The following is a 20,635-nucleotide window of genomic DNA, read 5'->3' on the forward strand; positions in this document are numbered from 1 at the left end:
TAGGGGGATACGTTTTATTATGATTGTATAAAAAATAAAAAAAAATTTACAATTCATCCTCTTCATGCATTTGAACAGTCGTGTTCGGTTGATAAGAAGGAGCATGGTAGTTTCTTTGGGTTAGTGGGATATGAGAGGCAGAGCTAGCATCTGTATCTTGTCTGGAGAACGACGCAGGCTTGGGCGACATGAACGCATCATCTACCTTTTCTGTTCTTGGATTCTCTGAAAAGTTGGAAGGAAATCGACTGTTCATGTTCCTTGGCGATGAGTTATTGTTTTGGCTCATGTTGTTTAACTGCTTGACACGGTTTGCGTCATCTAAAGATCGGAACACTTCATCATCAACATAGTAGGCCTTGAATAACATTTCGAGCATCTGCATTCGTTCTTCTACACGAGCAATACGTTGCGATTCGCTTTCGTCGATCTGTGTGATATCAGTCATGCTGAATCGATGATGGACAGGATGCACCAGAGGGATACCCGAATTGGTGATCCTGAACTTGGATTGGAGGCCTCGAAGGAGAGAACGTTTCATCTCACCTACGCTCCATCGGTGAACAACGCCCCAAGGAGATCGAGGACGGAAACCAAAGAGCCAGGTCTGGATGGCAACTAAGAGACCAAAGATACCGCCGACAAATCCAATAGCGTTCACAAGTGTGTATACTTTGACTTCCCTTTCGATTGTACGAACATATTTACTCGGAATCACCGAGAGAACGCCAAGATCGCCATGAGTCAGGTTGTAGACAGGATTGGGTGCCTCCGCACGGAAAATGGTATCGATTTCAGGAGTAGAATTGGTGATGGGTAAGAAACCGACGTAATTCCATCCCTTGGGTTGTAAGTATCGATGGTCGATAAGTGTGTAGGTCAATGAGTTGTAAGTGAAAGGTTGGATTTCATAAACGTTCTCGGCCTGCAAGTCGTTCAATTCGGTCACTCTCCAGTTTTCGATGTCTGCAGGGCTCATGATAACCTCATTAGGAAGGCCATAGACTATTAAGTTGGGATCCATCTTTTGAGGATAGACCGAGACGTGAATACGAGCGTAGGTAGCGGCTGGGTCACCAAAGAAGGTGAAGAGCAGTCTAGTTCCGTTATTGTTTCCTGCAGTAGAGGTAAGCACAAAATCCGAGGATGGCTTGAACAGGTAGCAAACGACAGCTCCTAAGGAGTCTGCAAACATAGGCTGGAAAATACTCATGTCTAATGGTTGTATATATTGATTGCAACTGTATCCAGAGTTAGTGCTACAGGCGACACCCAAGGCTCTAACAGGGTCAGTTGCTGGACTGTAACTGGTTGGGAAACCGTCAAAACAGAATCGAACGTCTAAATAGAGTAAGTATACAAGGATATATTAGAGGTTTTCTTTGTTCTACCTGGAATTTCAACCGTTGCCGTAGCTTCTTCGATAGTTTGAGTTACATTCGGACTATCAACGGCTTGGCGAATAACAAAGGCCAAAAAGACAGCAAATATGAACAACAAGATGATTTGGAAAATGATTCTTGTTGTCTCTGCCCAAAGAGGTTCACCGGTACTAATGTAGAATATGAGTATATAAAAGAAAAGGAAAAAATATACACATACCGTGGCTTCCAGATGTCTCTATGTATACGTTTGATAAGCCATCTAACGTAGGACTGGAACTTCCAGAGTAAGAATAAAAGAATGATCACGACCACAACACAAGCGACAGTGACGCCTGCGATCAAACCAGCAGAAACAGAAGATCCTGGGACTGTCTGAGCTTGAAAATTTTGGAGCCATGCACCTGAATCAATTTCCCAAACATTGATATCGTTTATATATGTATTCAGGGCCTCGCCTTTATATTAAAAATAAGGGAGTAAAAAATTAGAATGCGGCATAAGACGAGCATGTTACTATAGTTACCAAATGCTACTGTAAGATGCTTTCCATCTAAAATTCCGGCTGATGCGTAAGAACGTCTAGAAGGAGGAATACCACTGACATTAGGAACAGACCAAGTCCAACTAGATGTATCCAAGATAGCTATAGCATTCAAATACATTTTATTTCTTTCCATTTCTCCATTATCACCTGTAATAAAGAATATGTTGATATCACAATACACATGATTTTCTTTTTCTTTTTTTACTTGCCTCCAAAAATAATAATTTTGTTGTCCGAAGCTATTTTTAAAATAAAAAATTGACAAAATAAGAATAATTATAAAGAAAATGATCACTATAGTAACTTACTGACAACTGCATTATGGTTTGCTCTTGCTGAAGGAAAGCTAGAACCAGCAGATTTTACTGGCTGCATACTCCATGCATTTGTCTTTGTATTGTACACTGTTACTTGGTTCATTAGCACCAACTCTGTCTTACCCTGAGGATTAACGTAGACACCACCCAAGATGACAATTAGACCATTGCTATTATTGGAAACAGGTGTTAAAAATAAGTAGATTTTTTTAGTGTCAAAAATTTTACCTTAGGTATGATGCTGTATGACCGTAACGTCTGATTGTGGAATCCTGCAAGAGTGTGAACTGACCAGTGGTGATATCCAACTTGTATAAATCAGAAAACACACCGGTTCCATTAGCAGAGCCACCACCATAGATATAGATGCTGTTCTGTCCATCATAAGCGACTGAATGAAAATAACGGTTGCCTGGTAAAGTGGAATTTGTACCATTATTTGCTGTATTGGATGGTGCAGCAGTCCAAGTTTGCGTGTCAAATGAATACGAATAATATGGAAGCGTTGATTGATTGTTGGCTGATTCTGTTAAACCACCGAGGAGATAAAAATTATTATTGTTTGCCATTACTGCTTGCGCATAAACGACGCCAGGAGGTGGATTTTTTTGTGGTAGAGTATTCCAAGTAAAAGATGTCGTTGTTTGAGTCAAGGAATAGAATGTATTTGTAAAACGGGTCGTTGAATTTTCTCCACCAAATAATAAAAGACTTGAATTTCTTTGTGCTGTAGCCATACCACCCTTAAAGGGTAGTTTACTCATAAACCCATTTGCGTCTCCAAAGAAATAAGCATAAGTATGAGTTATTAAAAGAAGACTCAGTAGTATTTCTAGCTTCATCTTCTATTGTTTGTCTTGTGAAAAAGAAAGAAAGAAAAAGAAAAAGAAAGAAAATGACAAAATATAAAAGGGGATATTTAATTAAAAAAAAATAACTAAAGCCCATTTGTGTATCACAGGAAAAAAGTTCTCGACTTTTGATATTGTTCATCTCAATATTTAATACTTTAGCCATCTATTAATGCATAACATAACTATCAAGTACTTGATTGTTCAAAAGAGAAGAAGAAAAAAATTCATAACAATGGGACATTTTCAGAGTGGCTTTGTGTATCCTCAAAAAGAGAAAGAAAGAAAGAGAAAAAGATGAATAGAGCAAGCACATTCCTCTTCTTTCTCTCTTTCTCTATTCCTTTTGTTTAAAGGGGATGCTTGAATAAAGATATTCAAACAAGCATTGCCTTACTTTTATTCAGCCTTAATCAGCTCTATTTGAAAAAGGTGTGCTTGTTACTACGACGTTTAAATATGTAATAAAATAGACACAATAAATGCACCACTGGTTGTCATGTACTGAAGTATATAAAAAAGTGTATCTTCTATCATTCAATATCTGTACTAAACTGTCATTTCTTGGCAAATAGAACAACTTTGTGAAATCTGTATTATGGCATAATAGCAAATAGAATTACTGCCCGCTACCTGGATTGAGCTACGGTGTACCCAACATTTACCCCGCTTTCCTTTTCTTTCTCTTTTTTTCCTATACTCATGACACACAAAGACTTGCAATCAACAGCTGATTCAAATGAAGCAATAAAAGAGAGTATAACGGTTGAGAAAGAAGTGACAGTAGCTGAATCTAGCACAACTGAGAATGATCCAAATGTAGAAAATACTATTGTTACTACAATCACTACTACAACCACTACTACAACTGAGTCATCACTAGCGATGACAAGAAATAGTAGTCAATCCTCTGATCAAACAGTCATTGTATCCACTGGTTCAATTCAGTCCCAACTGTCCCGATCCAATAGTCAAGATCCCATGTGGCGATCAAGAAGTGATCTTCGTATAATACAGACTAGAGCTGAGCTTATTCGAAATGCTTACAACATGCAAAGAAGACATACCAACATGGCAGATACCCCACTTAATACAACTCCCGTAGCAAGTAAAATTCTTTTATTTTTTTTTTAAAGAGCTCCTTCACTAAACCATTTTTATCCTAGAACATGACATGGACCTCCTCCAATCATCCTCTTCCTTCTTTTCTTCAGACCGCAGCAGCTTTCAATTATTACAACAACAAAGCTCACTTGGCAGTCTTTCTGCAGATCAAGAGCTGAGTGAAAATCCAGATCCTTGTGGCTTTTCAATAGATGCAAATCAATCTACAAAGACCTCAAATGAAGAAGAATTGGATGATACAGCCAATGAGGATGAAGAAGACTTTGATGAGCTGAATGTGCCACTTTCTGCTTCTCTTTAAGGAACAAAAAAATGTGATTTATTTATAAACATTAGAAAGGAGATTTCATTTTTATACAAAAGCATATAGAAATAAAATAATAAAAAATACTCATTTACATTGTTTTCTTAAGCAGTACGACCATGGGCAATGTTATCGCCCTTGACAGCTCTAGCCTCATTTCCTGTAAGCTTGCCAGCCATCTTCTCGAGGTTACCCTTGATCTTTTCACCAGCAGTAGGTTTACGGTCAATATCACTGGTGCTCGTAGGATGATCATCAGTATAATGGCCAGGAGCAGAAGTACCAGTTGCGCCAGTACCAGAAGCAGCAGTAGGACCTCCAGAGACCATCGTGTCATCACGTCCGCGACGTTCGTCAATACCGCCTACATTGCCTTGATGTCTTGAGTGGTGAGAAGCGCCATGGTCACCAGCGAGGGCAGAACCTGTGTGGCCTGTTTGGCCTGTTTGGCTACCAAGACCAAGACCAGTGCCGGTGCCGGTGCCTGTACCTGTACCTGTTTGACCTTGAGAACGAGATCCAGGTAAATCGGTTACATCAGACCTTTGTTCAGCTTCACCGAAACGACCACCTTCGGAACCACCACATCGGATGTTTTGAGTAGCAGTGACAGAAGGAATACCAGTACCAGCGGTGCGGTTACCTTCAGAGGGGTTGTACATGCCAGGAGCATTGTTATCATAGGATGTTTGGTCGACCTTTCTTGTGTCGGCAATAGGAGCGCCAGAGTAGTTCAAGGGATCATTACGTTCGGATGTGGTTCCTTGAGTACGAGTAGGAGCACTAGCATGTGTATAGGGGTCGTTCAGACCTGTAGCTGAAATGCCTTGGTTTTCACTCAATTGATTGTTTAATCGGTCAGCACGGTCATGGCGAGGATTTGAGGGTTGCTCGTTATTGTAAGGGTTGGTATCATTGAAAGCGTTTGAATCTTGGTTGTTATAAGTGTTGTTGTTGTAAGACATTTTGTATGATAATGAAGATCGACAGTACTTGTCTTTCTCTCAATATTTATATGTTTTTCAGTAGTTATGCAATGACCTAGGATCTACGTCAGACCTTACTTCATGCAACTTTAACGCTCACCATGACGTCCGTTTTCAAAAAAGAGGAAAGCTTAAACTAATTTGGCTCATGGCTCGCATTATATGAACCCTTTAGCTTGATTGATGATCTGCATTATGTGAACCCTTTAAGCTATTCCCACTTTCGTTAGAATAGACACTAAGGAACGTGCCAATCCTTTTTGCATTACCTTAAACCATTTCCTTATTTGAAATTTACTGGCAACGTCATCGCATTGTCGGAATCTTAAAAGCTCAAGAGTCCCCAATTGTGCAAAAATGAAAACATTTTGAGCAATGAGAGAAGAGAGGAAATAAAGTAAATGCAATCTAACCAAAATCAACCTTTTACGCCATTTTCTTCATTAGGCAAGAATGGGGTAAGACCTTATTATGCTCCAGGTCTTGGCGCAGGAAACTACACAAACATTGCAGTCGATCAACCTGGCGTTCCCTATTATACTGTAGATTACCCTGATGACTTGATTGATTCAAGAGCTGCAGCCAGAGAACTCATCAACTTTACCGTGCTCAAATTTCTTACAACCGCTGTCAACAGTCCGTTTGAAGTGTCCAAAACGCTGTTACAGGTACAGTACATGCCACGTGAAGACCTGCCAGTAGCGAAGAAAACAACAACTGTTCAAGAAGGCGAATCGGATATTGAGGATGAAGTAAATATTCATAAAAAAAAAGCTACAAACATACTCTAATGGGAACATGGTTAGGCTGGTCCATATTCAGAAGAAGAGGAGGATGAAGACGAGGATGAAGAAGAAGAGCACTCAGGACGACGTAGACATCCTTCAGCTACAGATGATCCCTTAACTACAGGTGGTTCATTAGATATTGATGACCCCATCTTTAAAAAGAAGGTACCTCTTAATGCAGACGGATACATTGTGCGTACAAGTATCTATGATGATTCGACACGGCCTCCTCATCAAATCAAGCCCATTGATGGCGGTGTCTGGCAGGGCATCGGAAGACTGTTGCATCATCCTCATGAAGGTGTGCGCTCCTTGTTTAAAGGACAATTTACAAACTGGCTCTACGAAATTTCGCACTTATTCCTGCAGCCAACACTGGAAGGCACACTAAATGATATGTTTGATCTCTATGATGACACAGTACCATTGGTGCACTTGGATAGTGTAGGCCCAAATCTAGCTACACTGGTAGCCAGTAATCTTATTGTTGGGATCCTTCTGAGTCCTCTTGAACTCATCAAAACAAGGTATTACATCATTTTCTATTTTTTACACACGACTCATTGCATTTGTTTAGAATGATTGTACAGTCAGCATCGCCACTTCAGCGTAAATACAAAGGGCCTTTCCATGCGCTGGCAACCATCTGGAAAGAAGAAGGCGGCTTTAAGGGTCTGTACTTTTCTCACAATTTCTTGCCCACCGTCTTGTACCACACCATCACTCCACTTTTCCAAAATATTACACCTTTGATCATTGACCGCGTGCTTTGCATCTCAGCAAGTGAATCGCCTTTCTTGTACAGTCTTGCCGAATTAGGATTAAATACACTGGAGATTTTGATCACACTGCCTCTTGACACCATCCGTAAGCGTATGCAGTGCCAGATCAGGACACGAACACCTGGGAACAAACGATTTGAGCCTGTGGTGGCACTAAGACCTGTACCTTACACAGGCGTGATCAATGCTGTCTACTGTATAGCAAAAGAAGAAGGTAGTCCAAGAAAGAAGTCCAGAAAAGAAAATAGATACACAAACTGGAACTTAAGAAGTCTATATCGCGGATTTACTATGGAATGTACGTCAAATATTGTTCTATTCTTTTTGCATGCTATCAGTGGTATTGAAGGTAAAAAGAAAAAGAAACAGTGGAAGGATAGGAACGATGGGAATAATAACAACCTTTTTTTTATTTTAGATGATTATGAAGATTTCTAAAATGATAATAATAAACCTGGATTCATTTATCTAAAAGAACTTTCTCTTGATTCCTTTGTAAGCTTCTACGATCATAATATATACAATGACAGAAGCAGCTGTCATACCCCATTCCCATGTAATAGGCTTATGCTTAAAGACTTCTGTATTCAAAACGGGAACATAGAGTGTAATGATCAAGAGAACAAATCCAAACAAAGTGCTCCAGAAAAGATACTTGTTTTGTTGACCGGTTAAGGCGGACCATGTCCATGTTGGATTGCGAAGGTCACGACAAGTGAAGCCATGTACAAGAATGATGACAGTAAGCGTCGCAAAGAGAGCACCACGCGCACGAAACACTTCTTCACACGCTTCAGAGTAATAACGATTACAGTTTTCCCCAAGGTTACCCGTTCCCCAACCGTAGACAACAACAATAAAGTTCATCAGACAAATGATACCAATAGTGACACCATAAAAAAGAATGTCTATCAGATTAGAGTAAGAGAATAGGCCATCTTTTCGACTACGGGGAGGTTGAAGCATTTGGTCCTTGTGAATAGGTTCCAGGCCTAAGCTCATAGCTGGAGGAGAACTAGTGATGATATTGTTGAACAAAATCTGTACAGGTGACATGGGGAAAACAGATTCACCATGAGCATCCACAAAGGCAAGTCCCAAAAGTAAAGGTGTCAATTCAGCTACATTTCCAGATACCATATGCACCACAAAACGTGCAATATTTCCAAACACACGACGTCCTTCTTCAATTGCCTTGACAATTGTCGCAAAGTTATCATCGACTAAGACAATGTCTGCAGCTTGCTTAGCAACGTCAGAGCCATTTTCACCCATAGCAATACCGATATCTGCTTCTTTCAAAGAGGGGCTATCGTTTACACCATCACCTGTCATACCTGCTATTTTCTTGCGTCGATGGAGTGCTTCAATCATCTTAACCTTTGTGTCTGGGCTACAGCGTGCAATGACCAAAGGAAGATCAGGGAGTGCGTCGATTTGTTCGACAGAGAGTTTATCAAATCGTTGAGCAGACATGACCAAATCTGTCTTTCCATCACCAATATGAGGTTTGGCTGCGGCTTTAGCGCGTCCGTACATTTCATCGCCTTCGTCAAGACCATAAGTAGCAGGCAAGATGTTGACTTCGCGTGCAATGGCTGTAGCTGTTGCAATGTGGTCACCAGTAAGCATATGAACAGTAATACCTGCCTTGTGACATTCGTCCACGGCATCCTTGGATTCAGTTCTTGGAGGGTCATAGATACCAACGAGTCCGAGGAATATCATCTCTTGTTCAATATATTCTCGCGAAAACGTGTCAGATGTCACTTGACCTTCGTGTTTGATGCGACGATAAGCGAGGGAAAGAACACGAAGACCGCCTTTGGCCAAAGCCTCTACATTAGGAAGCACAAGCGCTTGAAGTTCTTGGCTAGACATGAATTCGATATCATGTTCATCAGACATTTGTACGCCAACACAGCAGTCGAGAACACGCTCTGTGGCACCCTTCAGAAAAGCAACAGTTTTACCATTGGGAGCACGGCAGAGGACACTCATACGCTTAATTGACGAGTCAAAGGGGTACTCGGCAACAAGATCCCAGCTATCATCAGGGTTGTTTTTCTTGATTAAGCTTGGCTTTCCATTTTGAAGTTTATGTGCAAAAACTTGAAGGGCAACCTATCATAAAAATGTTAAACAGGTTTTTTTTTTATCATATGCTTCGGTTACCTCTGTAGGATCTCCAATGCCGCTCCATTCGTTTGTATGCTTGTCTTTACGAATTTCACTCATATTACATAAAGCTGCTGTGTTAACCAGTGTCTGAAAACCTTGATCCATGTTTTCCCTGGTGACTATAGTATCACTAGACTCTAGTTTAACTTGACCTTCTATTGTAAAACCAATGCCACTAACAGAATAAAACCCAGCATTTGGCCTCCAAAGCCTTGTGAGGACCATCTTGGATTGAGTCAATGTACCCGTCTTATCAGAGCAAACGTTGGTGACGGATCCGAGTAGCTCCAAAGCAGCTAGGCGGCGTACAAGCGCCTTGCTTTTAGCCATACTGTATACACCAAATGCCTGTGTGAGTGTGACAACAGCGACAAGACCTTCTGGAATCACAGCAATTGACGTAGAAATAGCATAAAGAATGACTTCATCGTTAATATGGAACTTTGCGGCACCAAATACAATAATAATGGAAATAATAGCAACAGCAAGTAAAACGAGGGCCATGCGATCAAGTGACTTTTGAAGAGGCGTCTTTGTGCTATCCCCACTATCGAGCAATCTTTTTGCAATTCTACCAATTTCAGTTTGCATACCAGTAGCAGTAACAATAGCCTTTCCTCGGCCCTTTGTCAGGACTGTGCTAGAATAGCCCATATTGATGCGATCGCCTAGCGGAACATCTTCTCCTTGAATAGCGTCTGTACTACAATGTTATAAATACAGTTAATAGAATATTCTATAAAGGAATTGCATTTTCAACTAACGCTTTGTTAACAGGAACACTTTCGCCTGTCAAGAGAGCTTCATCAACGTCCATATTGAATGCTCTAAAAAGAAAAAGTATTAGATTCTTGTCTGTTTAGGAAAGCAAAGTAACTTACTCTATAATTCTGCAATCAGCTCCTATAACATCGCCACTCTTCAAGATCAGAATATCGCCTGGAACAAGCTCACGTGTAGGAATAGTCTTTTGATGACCATCACGAATGACTTGACTAGTTGGAGAAGCCATTTGTCTCAAAGAGTCCATTGTCTTTTCAGCCTTGAATTCTTGCATAAAGCCCACTCCGGCGTTAAGAAACATGATGGCACAGATAACACCACCTTCTACATAGTCTTTAAAGACAAAAGACACGATCTATTGGTGTTAGATACAAAGAGCTCTTTTTTGCCGCACGGGCCAATGATATTTACCATAGCTATAAGCAGAATTAAAACCATAACGTTCATGAACTGCTTGATCATTAGTTTAACTGGGTTAACACCACCTTCTCCTTCCATTTCATTGTAGTGAATACGTCTTTCTTCTATAGCAGATTCAGCTAAACCATCATTCAGATCAGACTTTAATAATTGTGTAACAGCATCAAGATCCATTGCATGATAAGGAGGTCCTTCAGATCGTTCCAATTGATCCGTACTTCTTCTCTTTCTTTTGACGAGGTTCATTTTACTCATCAAGACACTCCGGATCGACTTTGTATCAAAATCAGAGGAACTCTGTCCTGTAGACGAACGAAACAATAACTTATGCGAGTGTTTTTCATGTTTTTGTGGTTCATCAAACTGAATTGTCTGGTTATTGTTATTACGCGTTTGATTAAGATCCATCAAAAGTTTAATAAATAAAGAAGAAATGCATCATCCTTTTATATCTTTTATTTTCTGTCAAAAATCCAGCTTTTTGAAATTAGAAAACTGAGAAAGGATGAGGTCCCATGATATGCAACGGGAATGATTTCATTGGCGGAATGGAAAAGATAGAACATGGTTTTTTTCTTTTTAACCTTTTTTAACTGAAACACAACTTTAAGATACAATGCTGACAATGTCCAATTGATGTCTCGTTATGTCTGTTTACTGCTTCTATCTCTTCTTACGTTGTTCATTGGTTTAATTATGAGGCAACCAATGATAAATTATAACTAGATCATCTCTCAATTCCCTAGTAAAAACATGATCTTGGTAGAGTGAATATTTGAATAACGTTTAAACAAACCAATGCTGTATAATCAACAATTGCACAATTCAAAAACATACTGATCTGAGCTTACTTCATGTTTCTGATGTATTCGTCATATTTAATATAGAAAATTTAAGAAGCGATTTTATGCTTTTTAGAAAACAATAGCAACTCTTTCGGAAAATAGGAACGCAACGTGCGCAAGGCAAAAAACCCTCATTGCTCCTTCCGAATGTCGTGAAAGATGTGAAGAACAAGTCACATATTTGTGACTTCGTTTATTTCATTCTTCGTCTCCTCTTTTTGTTGCTGGCTTTTTTTTCCCAGTTGTCGTTTTTGTCTTGCATTCTGCGCAAATGTACAAACCTACAGGTAATGAAAAAAAAAGAGCCCTTCAAAGGGACTTATTTATTGATTAATGCTTATAAATAGGCACAAACGTAACTCCATTAGGAACTAAAAGGCGCTTTGGCGATGCACCTAATGGAATCAAAGACGATTCTAATGAGAGGAATTCTGCTTACGCAAACTCAGGTAAAACAAAAAAGAATAAGATTCCTTTCATAATCTAACTTACTGATATATTCAATAGATCAATCTGGCTCCCCTAACTCTGCTGCGGCTGATTCAACTCCTAAAAGAAAACGTAGAAGTCGTTGGGGAGATGAACAAAAAATCATCATCCCAGGATTACCTACTGCTATTAATAAAATAGACAAGGAACAATCTGAAAAATATCTTTGTAAGTATTGTAAGCAAATGATAAGACTTAAGATACTAAACAATAATCCATAGTGCAAATTCGACTTGAAGAAATTAACAGAAAATTACGTACTGGTGACTATTTACCAAGTGAAACCAGAGGGTAAGAAAAAATAAATGCAAGAGAGATTACAGTTTTAACCATTACTTAATACAGTCGATCACCATCACCAGAACCAGTTTATGATGCAAATGGCAAGCGTGTGAACACTAGAGAAGCAAGATATAAGAAAAAACTTGAAGACGAGCGTCACAGATTAATCGAAATCGCCTTGAGGACAATTCCTAATTTTCGACCTCCAATTGATTATAAGCGTCCTACGAAACTACAAGAGAAAGTCTATATTCCTTCTAAAGAGTTTCCTGACATTAACTTTATTGGTCAGCTAATTGGTCCTAGAGGAAATACATTAAAGGGTATGGAAGCAGAGTCTGGCGCAAAAATCAGTATTCGTGGTCGTGGTTCAGTAAAGGAAGGCAAATCAAGAACAGACGCTGCCTCGAATGCAGCCCAAGAAGAAGATCTACACTGTCTTGTAACTGCAGATTCTGAAGACAAGATTAAAAAGGCTGTTAAGCTTATTGAAAAAGTCATTGAAACAGTAAGAAATCACACGTAACATCTTGATATAGTATTAATCCTTTAACAGTCTGCATCAGTTCCTGAAGGTCAGAATGAGTTGAAACGAAACCAACTTCGTGAATTAGCAGCATTGAACGGTACATTACGTGACGACGAAGCCCAGACTTGTCTTAATTGTGGTGCATCTGGACACAGACGTTATGAATGTCCTGAAAGACAAAACATTACATCAACATTATCCTGTCACATTTGTGGAGGCATGGGACATATTTCTCGTGATTGTACACAGCGTAACAACCCTGAATTTGCAAATCAATCCCATGAACGAGATAGCCAGTTAGATAGTGAATACATGAACTTGATGGCTGAGTTGGGAGAATCTGTACCTGATGGTGCTAACAGATCTGTAAGTAACCAATATATTCTTGCTTTCGTCGTATTAATTTTATCATTTCCTTGTAAAGCATGCTGCACCTTGGCAACGCCCTGGTGGAACTGCTCCTCCATGGCAACAACGTGCTGCTGCTCCCGCTGCTCCTGCTGCTGCTGCTCCTTGGGCAGCTGGTGCTGCCGCTCCCGTTCCCGCTCCACCCGGCGTAGGCGATGCTGCTGCTGCTGCTGCTCCTTGGGCTGGATATCCTGGTTACGGCGCACCGCCCGCCGGAGGTGAGTATTATGGCTATGGTGCTGATGCTTACAACACTTATGCTGCATATTATGATCCATCCCAAGCACCTCCACCTCCACCTGGTGGATCAGCACCTTGGCAACAGGCTGCAGCACCACCTCCACCTGGCGAAGGCTGGGTAAGTCCATGTTTGAAACTAAGAGATAAAATATGAGTTATTAACATGTTATTCTTTTATTAGGGTGTTCCTCCCCCTCCTTCTGAACCCGCTCCACCTCCACCACCATCATCTGATCCTATTCCTCCTCCTCCTTCTGATTAAGATGCAGTGCAATTCTTTTATGGCTAACAAATACCACAAAAGCTACTCAAGTTTTCTTTAATACAAATCTTTCTCTTTTTTTAAATACAAAACATTAAACAGAAATCGAAAATCATTAACCTCAGATCAGACTAACCTTGTTAATAGCTAATCTAGCTTTACAGAGAGTTGAATACCTTCGCTGAAATAATTCTATAGTCATTTTATAGTTATATACACTTTATTCAGAAATCACTCTCATACAATTTAAAATCAAGTGATCATGGTTATTGTTTCCAACTTGACAACGTATAATTATATAAAAATGATCTTTGTCTTTTTGATAGATATAAAGAGACTCTTATAATGTAGCCAGCGCTCCATAAATAAAAGCTGTATGTTCACTATAAATAATCTTTGATCTTAGTTTTTCTTTTTTCTTTGGATCAGCTATTTCCCTAAATCTATACTCTAAGAAATGAAATAATACATAGAGACTGACTATATGTTATTCCTATATAGTACGACATGCTCAATTATTGGTCTTGCAATAATCCTACTGTTGTATATAAAATGCTGCTGTTTGTAATAATGAGCTTTCTTTCTTTCGTCTTAATCCATAATAAAGAGATTGTGTAGAGGCTCATCGATATACATTTGTATTTCTTCTTTGGTTATTCTTTCGACTATATCTCAAAAATAAAAAAAGAAAAAGTAAGAAAATTATCAAGCATAAGTTTAAAAGGGGCGTCTGTACTTTAAGAAATATGATTACCTATTGAGCAACAGAGGAAGCTTTTGGCCTTCCAACTTTAAAAGATGATGCAACGCTACGTAGAAACGCTTCATCCAATCGAGAACTACGAAAGAAAGGTGAAAAGTAATTCCTGATCACGTGCAGGTCACGTGAAAAAATAATGATATGTTATTCTTCAAGTTTAAGCGGTCATGTGACGTCGCTTTGGCGGAGTGGTTAACGCGGTGGCCTGCTAAGCCATTGTCCTTTGGACGCGCAGGTTCGAATCCTGCAGGCGACGCTTTTTTGGCGCTCCTTTACGTGTTTGTGTAACGTCGCATCAATTTTTCCTTTTTAACTTTTGCATGATAGTGATACCATTTTTGGTATCTGCCACCAGTACCATTACCACTGCATGCATATGCAAGTTTTAATCATTTTTATTATTTATTATAATTATCATTTATCATAATTATATATTATTATTATTATTATTATTATTATTATCAATCGCATATTTATCAATATTGAATTAGTATAAATATCCCCAAGTTATTCATGGAATAAACAACATCGAAGAATCATCTAAGAATCATCTTATCTTCAGATCACAATAACTTCTATTTTATCTTATATCTTAAGCAACAATTGCTTAAAAACCTTTTTATTTTTACCTTTTACTTTATCTCACAAGACTTAGCATTATATTGCTTTACATTGATCTTATAATAAGATCTGGTGGTCACTACAATACCAAATTCTACATATAAAACTTATTTTTAACCTTACTACTAACACTTTTTTCCCTTACTAACACCCAGTAACAATAGTGATGTGACAGATTTGGTATTTTGTACTTTGCATGTCTTTTGCAAGTTTTTATGAGTTATCATATATCGGATATTTAGTATTTCAAATAATATAAATATTCCAAAGTACTGTTGTAACCAAGGTGACACGAAAAAGACAACTGATAATACTGAAATTTTTCGTTATAGCGACGAAAGTCGTTAAAATGAAAAATATCGGTATAAGGAAAGAGGTTGTTATTGTAAACAAAATAACAATATAAATACTTTCTTGCGTTGAAGCAAAATCAATTAAATTCATATTTTTATTGTATTATTCAAATAAACAGACAATCTTTTGTCATAAAAGTTCTTGATCTCTTCTTTTTATCTTTTACTTTACTTTATACGACATAGTTTGATCAACTTTAAAAGATCTAGTGGCCACTTCAAGCACTTAAACTTATAAAATCTCAAGAAAACCCTCTGTATTAACAACAGCCCTTACAACTCCAAAGGAAAATAACAGCATTTTTTGAAATAAACGACACCTATCAATTCAAATCACAACAGCTTCTCTTATTTTATGTTATATCTTAAGCAACAATTGCTTATAACTTCTTTATTTTCTACTTTACTTCACAAGGCTTAGCATTATATTGCTCTATATTGATCCTATATTAAAACCAAGTGGTTACTATAATATCAAATTCTACTCTAAAGTTAAGTCATTACCATTCTTTTAACCTGGTTTGATCTTGCTGTCACATTGCTTGGCAAGTCTCCAAAAAGCTTGAGAATCAATCTTGTACAAGGGAAGTAAAGAAAAGTATCCTGATCCTCGAAGGTCAGTGTATTTGAAAGGGATGAAAGTTTTGTCTTGAATCCTTGCTTGTACTGTTTTGATAAAGGCTTGAACAGCATCAATATCCTTTTTATCACTATTTCTAAGCTTGCTTGTTATTTCCAAGGTCTTGTCGGAATTGATAGCGGCCAAGGTGCTTTCTTTTAATGATCTGTACTTGCTTGTGTTCAACTTCTTGACAAAAGGAAGCTCTTGTAACTTTCGATGGGCACAACTGCTTGATGCTTTGTCTTGAGGTTTCATTTCTTGAATGGACTTCTTTTATTTCATTTCTTTCTGTATAGAGTGTAACCATTTCATGTAGCATTGAGGTTTAGCATACAGATTAGCTTCACTTTGTACATCAGCATCACTGGAAGCATCGTACATTGACCAGAAAGTAAGAAAGCTATTGACAATGGTTTCATGTCGCTCATTTCGATCAACAGTAGATGGCCAGGCAGGCTTGAGGTTTATCTTTTATTGGAATATATGCTTTGCTAAAGACTTGCTCTGTTTGACTGTTAAACTATCATCACAGAAGTAAGAAGCCTTTTCTGATAAGACATTAAGAATATGTCTGAGAGTTCGATCTCCATAAGTAGAACATACGTAATTGCGAACCAGTGTTTCATATTGCTTAGCCATGGATGATACGATGGTCATATACCCTTTACTTGCATACTTATCCAAGTCAGATTGAGTAAGAGAAGTAGGCTCACAAAAGGTCTTGAAGCTCTTCTTAATACTACCGGATGCATGCTTTCCTTAGCCAGCAAAGATGGATTCAGAGTATACCAATTGAGTGATATGGTCAACTACTTCTTGAATCAAGGTAACAAACTTGGGATGTTTGCAAATGTTAGCCAAAGATGCCTTGATTACAAAAAATTTCTCGACAGTATCCTTGAGGTTTGAAAATTTCGTTTTTGACTTATTCATAGGACACAACTTGCTGGAGGAGCGAGAGTGATCGGTTCCACCACAAGAAGGACATCGTACTTGTTTTTGCTCATTAGTTGTCGTCTTGCTCTTTTCTTTTTCCTTCTTAAGTGCTTCAGTCTTATCAACCTTGTCTTGATATTTCTTAGAAGTTTTGATAAGAGCAGAAGTACGACTAGTGTAAGATATAGGATCAGACAATACAGCTTGAACACTCGTATATTTGTTGACTGTCGGCATATATGCCTTGTCACTGGTAGTAACATTTGAATGACCAGGAGCAGATGTGTCTTCTTTAGCAGCTTTTAAAGTAATACGGGTGTTCTTGGCTATTGAAAAATCTGTTATAAATAGATTCAGCTAATAGATGTTAGCTTTACCTTTTCAAAGTAATGGTGTTTCTTGAAATTCAACATTACTTGCTTCAAAAGCTATATTTTTGAATAAACTTGTTTGCGTATGTGCAAACAAAGAAGGGAACCCACGATCGACGGCTAATGGACACTTAATAAATGCCATATCGACTGTATATCTTATATACTTTTCCCCTTATTTCGCTTTGCCTTTGGAGGTGGAAGATCATCGTCTTTCTTTCGCTTCATGTTGAAGTAAAGAAAAAAGGAAAAAGGAAAAGTAACTGCGGATAGTCTTGTCATGTTAAATTAACGATCAACAACATTGTTTTTAATAGTAAAAGGTTTTTCAAATGAAAAATCGCTTCACTTTTGACACACTACACATCTTGCTGTGGTCTCCAAAGCAGTTATCTTTATAAAAGTGATGGGATAAGGGTAATAAAATAGCACAGGAGTCATCTAAACACCAGGAACAGTGACTGAAGAAGTAGCAGTAAAGAGGGAACAGAAGAGGCACAAACTCCAATGTTATCCTTATGTTCCATGATGAAATAGCAGTACGTAATTCATACACATGTATGCAGCATGTGTCTGGCTTATACGTTGAAAGTACTGCTCAAAATCAAGTCCTCAGCGAAGACTATCATTTCTACTGCTGCTTCCCAAGGTAAGAACGATGCCACGGAAGTTTCTGTCAATATATTCAATAGGAATAGCCGCAGCAGCTTCTTCCATTGTTGGCAGGTTGTAAGTGCGTCTATCGTCTCCTTCGATCAAACGTATTCTCATCAATGAACCGATGATAATATAAGGTGATCCACTTTCGGTAGAGCCATTGTTATTAGCTTTATCCTCGCTGTTGATGCTGGAGCTCTCATGGTTGCTCAATATCTCATATACATGACGATAAATGCGTGCAAAGAGATTACATTGAGAAAGGGGGATTGAAAAGTTTTCTATATTCTCATTTTCCAGATTTTTATTCCTTTCTGATCGTCTCTGAGCAACATACGAAAAATCATAGATGTACAATTGAGCATATGAAGGTGCGTTGCCTTCAACTGGGATCAAGGGGCCTTGACAGGGGCAAAGGACGCCGTGGATCTGGAATGCGTTTAGACCACTTCTGTTGTTGTTGTTGGCATGATCCTCAGGCAAAACATTATCGCAACCTAACGAAGTAAAGGCAAAGACAGCATTGTACTGGCAAAGATTGTCATTAAAGTGGCGGCCTTGGGCGTCCGTACGCTCGAGCAAGTCCTTCAAGTACTGAGGCGGGTCAGGCAAGAGTTGCAATTGGACTGATCCCCGCTTGCAGCATGATTTCCAGCTTGGATTACTCAAAGATGATGTCTCTTGCCTTTCATCAATCCAACGCAAGGCATGGAAGTGGGGACACTCTTTGTCCATATGTCCATGATCCAAAGGATGAAGGCGAGAAAGCTGCAAGATATAGGCAGCAGGTTCTGCCCTGGGTCTACCTCTGGGTCTACTTTCAGCATCAACGGACTCGACTGTTCTTCTTGGTCTGCCTCTAGGTATAGTAGCAACGCCAGCTTCTTCTTGTTAGCCTTCGGCGCAATGTCTGCGGCGAGATGCTGCTACTCGTTCTCTGCATGCTTGACAGGTACGATGACGTGAATCAACGGGTAAAAGTGCATGGCAGGAAGAGTAATTGGTTGTACTTTGGTTGTTGTTTTCCATTTTTCTAATAAGCGTCAAGATGGGAACACAATGTTAGTGAACAGGAACTATATAAATTGGCCTTTTTTTTTTTTTAAGCATGTCCATACCTGATTCTTTTAGAAAGGGCCTTATTGTAAAAATGAGAAAAAGGGGAAAGTAAGCTCATATGATTGTGGTTCAAGGCTCGGTTCGAACAAATTGTAAAAAAAGGTTCGGTGTGCGGTTAATTTCCGATAAAAGTTTGTGCTACTTGCATATTTTCCGGCGTATTTTATGGTACATATAGCGTGTTAAGTGTGTTATTTTGTGAAGAAACATCCACTACCTAGTATTCATTATTATCATATGCTGACAACCATTTGAATAAAGAAAAATAAAAAAGCAGGCGTAAGTATTAAGCTCTCGTATATTGTTTCTGGTGCGCTTAAGGAATATATTATATGTATTTTAATATGCAGATACAAACAAAACTAAAATATTTGCAACTGTAAGTATTTTGACATTTTAGTATTTTAAAGTTTCTTTTTATTGTACTAAACTCTAGCTGCAGAGTTTTTCTTTTAAAAAAGGGAAATGCTTGTTGATATGAACATGTCATTCATTCGGCTGATCTTTTTTTATCATAGAAAGTTGAAATAAATGATGAAGCTTTATCCTTTTACTTGAATAACTTGTTTAAACATATACCCACTCTTTGGTGCTCCTGTCTTTAATGACTCTAGTATATAATAAACCTTGGCGCGTGGACTTTAAGTAAATGTTTTGTTTCTTTCCTTGTGCAACAGAGCTCCACTTTATGACAGTGTAACATCAGTACGATCTGCATGAAAAGATAAAGTAATGTATTGTTTTAATAAAAGAACAGCTTGAAAGATCAAATATACAAAGCTACTTTATTTATGATTCAAGTAAACTCTTGGTTTAAATAATTGTCGCCACGTTCATTACTATTCTTTAAATCTTACTAAATAGGCTATAAACCTTTCATTCTTTTCTCTTCTTCAAAAGGATAGTCATTTACTTAATTGTATTGATTTTCTTGTTTAAAAGTGGGATTTATTTACAAGTAATATGGAATATCATTTCCAATTATTTTACTGATCCTCTTTGATCATTTCTTCTTGTTCTTTTTCATTAGTCTTTTGCTCCATAACTTCATCCTCATCCTCCAATCTATCGTCTAATGTACGCTTCTGACCTTTTGGTGATGAGGGTGTATTCTCTTCCATTTGAGTGTCCTCTAATTCTTCCTCTTCTTCTTCTTCTTCTGTCTTTGGCTTGGAGCCATCCTTTTCCTTCTTTTTCTGCTTTTTCTCAATGGCTAATTTTTGATAGGCTAATATAGACCAAGTCAATATCGCTAATCAAAGAAAAAAGTAAGCCACTTGCCTTCAAATGATTTTTTTAGTGGCTCAATCAAATGATCTAATTCCACAATTTCTAATGCTTGAAACACATGGTTGGCAGTGATTGTTTTCTGATTTGAACCTTTTGCAACATCATTTGAGCTAATAAAACGCATCAATATTTATAATCAGATATTTTATTTACAATCTCTTACACTGCAGACAAATAATTGATGAAGACGGTTCCAGCCTTATTGACAGCTAATCTTGCATCTTTTTGCAAAAGGGTTCCAGGAGGAAGCTATAATGAGTGTTAGAGATGTAAGTAGTGATCATTCTTTTCGCTTACAGCATTCTTTAATATTCTTGAGACGTGAGCTTTAGGTAATTCATTATCTTCAATGGTGCTCGACATGATTTAAATAAAAAAAAAAGTA

The 20,635-nt window shown here is 38.3% G+C and overlaps 10 protein-coding genes and 1 non-coding gene across 11 annotated transcripts; 4 read left to right on the forward strand and 7 right to left on the reverse strand.

The window, feature by feature from the left end:
* Nucleotides 1–46: 46 nt before the first annotated feature.
* Nucleotides 47–3,010, reverse strand: RHIMIDRAFT_233285 (galactose oxidase; the record flags this gene model as incomplete). The annotated part of the gene is made up of 6 exons (XM_023607925.1): nt 47–1,341; nt 1,392–1,552; nt 1,603–1,840; nt 1,909–2,076; nt 2,238–2,416; nt 2,475–3,010. The coding sequence occupies 6 exons, from the start codon at nt 3,008–3,010 to the stop codon at nt 47–49; spliced, it is 2,577 nt and encodes an 858-aa protein (XP_023471572.1).
* A 436-nt stretch (nt 3,011–3,446) lies between these two features.
* Nucleotides 3,447–4,577, forward strand: RHIMIDRAFT_13144 (uncharacterized protein). Its single transcript, XM_023605551.1, has 3 exons — nt 3,447–3,606; nt 3,673–4,205; nt 4,264–4,577. Exons 2-3 carry the CDS (start codon nt 3,800–3,802, stop codon nt 4,521–4,523), a joined length of 666 nt encoding a protein of 221 aa, XP_023471573.1. The 5' UTR covers nt 3,447–3,606; nt 3,673–3,799; the 3' UTR covers nt 4,524–4,577.
* Nucleotides 4,578–4,630: 53 nt separating this feature from the next.
* On the reverse strand, nt 4,631–5,491 carry RHIMIDRAFT_233287 (uncharacterized protein; the record flags this gene model as incomplete). The annotated part of the gene is made up of 1 exon (XM_023607926.1): nt 4,631–5,491. The coding sequence occupies one exon, from the start codon at nt 5,489–5,491 to the stop codon at nt 4,631–4,633; it is 861 nt and encodes a 286-aa protein (XP_023471574.1).
* A 422-nt stretch (nt 5,492–5,913) lies between these two features.
* On the forward strand, nt 5,914–7,520 carry RHIMIDRAFT_233288 (mitochondrial carrier; the record flags this gene model as incomplete). The annotated part of the gene is made up of 4 exons (XM_023607927.1): nt 5,914–6,264; nt 6,319–6,827; nt 6,878–7,431; nt 7,501–7,520. The coding sequence occupies 4 exons, from the start codon at nt 5,914–5,916 to the stop codon at nt 7,518–7,520; spliced, it is 1,434 nt and encodes a 477-aa protein (XP_023471575.1).
* Nucleotides 7,521–7,550: 30 nt separating this feature from the next.
* RHIMIDRAFT_285075 (Na P-type ATPase) lies at nt 7,551–10,544 on the reverse strand (the record flags this gene model as incomplete). The annotated part of the gene is made up of 6 exons (XM_023613239.1): nt 7,551–8,596; nt 8,642–9,206; nt 9,258–9,966; nt 10,028–10,090; nt 10,145–10,401; nt 10,458–10,544. 6 exons carry the CDS (start codon nt 10,542–10,544, stop codon nt 7,551–7,553), a joined length of 2,727 nt encoding a protein of 908 aa, XP_023471576.1.
* A 1,294-nt stretch (nt 10,545–11,838) lies between these two features.
* Nucleotides 11,839–13,241, forward strand: RHIMIDRAFT_196205 (mRNA splicing protein MSL5; the record flags this gene model as incomplete). The annotated part of the gene is made up of 4 exons (XM_023606106.1): nt 11,839–11,968; nt 12,022–12,091; nt 12,146–12,590; nt 12,639–13,241. Coding segments are annotated over 4 exons (1,248 nt in total), but the record flags the coding sequence as incomplete, so codon positions are not given.
* A 1,214-nt stretch (nt 13,242–14,455) lies between these two features.
* Nucleotides 14,456–14,537, forward strand: RHIMIDRAFT_t3. Its single transcript has one exon. It is a non-coding gene; the product is annotated as a tRNA-Ser (tRNA).
* A 1,229-nt stretch (nt 14,538–15,766) lies between these two features.
* RHIMIDRAFT_233291 (uncharacterized protein) lies at nt 15,767–16,132 on the reverse strand (the record flags this gene model as incomplete). Its single annotated transcript, XM_023607928.1, has 1 exon — nt 15,767–16,132. One exon carries the CDS (start codon nt 16,130–16,132, stop codon nt 15,767–15,769), a length of 366 nt encoding a protein of 121 aa, XP_023471578.1.
* A 216-nt stretch (nt 16,133–16,348) lies between these two features.
* On the reverse strand, nt 16,349–17,412 carry RHIMIDRAFT_233292 (uncharacterized protein; the record flags this gene model as incomplete). The annotated part of the gene is made up of 4 exons (XM_023607929.1): nt 16,349–16,609; nt 16,667–17,151; nt 17,230–17,304; nt 17,352–17,412. The coding sequence occupies 4 exons, from the start codon at nt 17,410–17,412 to the stop codon at nt 16,349–16,351; spliced, it is 882 nt and encodes a 293-aa protein (XP_023471579.1).
* Nucleotides 17,413–17,874: 462 nt separating this feature from the next.
* RHIMIDRAFT_195217 (uncharacterized protein) lies at nt 17,875–18,501 on the reverse strand (the record flags this gene model as incomplete). The annotated part of the gene is made up of 1 exon (XM_023606026.1): nt 17,875–18,501. A coding segment is annotated over one exon (627 nt), but the record flags the coding sequence as incomplete, so codon positions are not given.
* Nucleotides 18,502–19,754: 1,253 nt separating this feature from the next.
* RHIMIDRAFT_310456 (histone-fold-containing protein) lies at nt 19,755–20,621 on the reverse strand. The gene is made up of 4 exons (XM_023614659.1): nt 20,548–20,621; nt 20,414–20,499; nt 20,242–20,360; nt 19,755–20,188 (listed from the first exon to the last, which is right to left on the reverse strand). The coding sequence occupies exons 1-4, from the start codon at nt 20,611–20,613 to the stop codon at nt 19,947–19,949; spliced, it is 513 nt and encodes a 170-aa protein (XP_023471581.1). The 5' UTR covers nt 20,614–20,621; the 3' UTR covers nt 19,755–19,946.
* Nucleotides 20,622–20,635: the final 14 nt, after the last annotated feature.

The sequence above is a fragment of the Rhizopus microsporus genome, assembly GCF_002708625.1.
Source record: "Rhizopus microsporus ATCC 52813 unplaced genomic scaffold scaffold_1, whole genome shotgun sequence".
Classification (NCBI taxonomy): Eukaryota; Fungi; Mucoromycota; class Mucoromycetes; order Mucorales; family Rhizopodaceae; genus Rhizopus; species Rhizopus microsporus.

Excerpts from the sequence above, each read along its gene's own strand:
- RHIMIDRAFT_13144 (XM_023605551.1), top strand. The coding sequence starts at position 3,800 with ATGACACACAAAGACTTGCAATCAACAGCTGATTCAAATGAAGCAATA. Across the intron at positions 4,206-4,263 it reads TAATACAACTCCCGTAGCAA|AACATGACATGGACCTCCTC; the intron begins GTAAAATTCTTT and ends TTTTTATCCTAG.
- RHIMIDRAFT_310456 (XM_023614659.1), bottom strand. The coding sequence starts at position 20,613 with ATGTCGAGCACCATTGAAGATAATGAATTACCTAAAGCTCACGTCTCA. Across the intron at positions 20,361-20,413 it reads ATCAATTATTTGTCTGCAGT|CTCAAATGATGTTGCAAAAG; the intron begins GTAAGAGATTGT and ends GCGTTTTATTAG. Across the intron at positions 20,189-20,241 it reads ACTAAAAAAATCATTTGAAG|CCTATCAAAAATTAGCCATT; the intron begins GCAAGTGGCTTA and ends GGTCTATATTAG.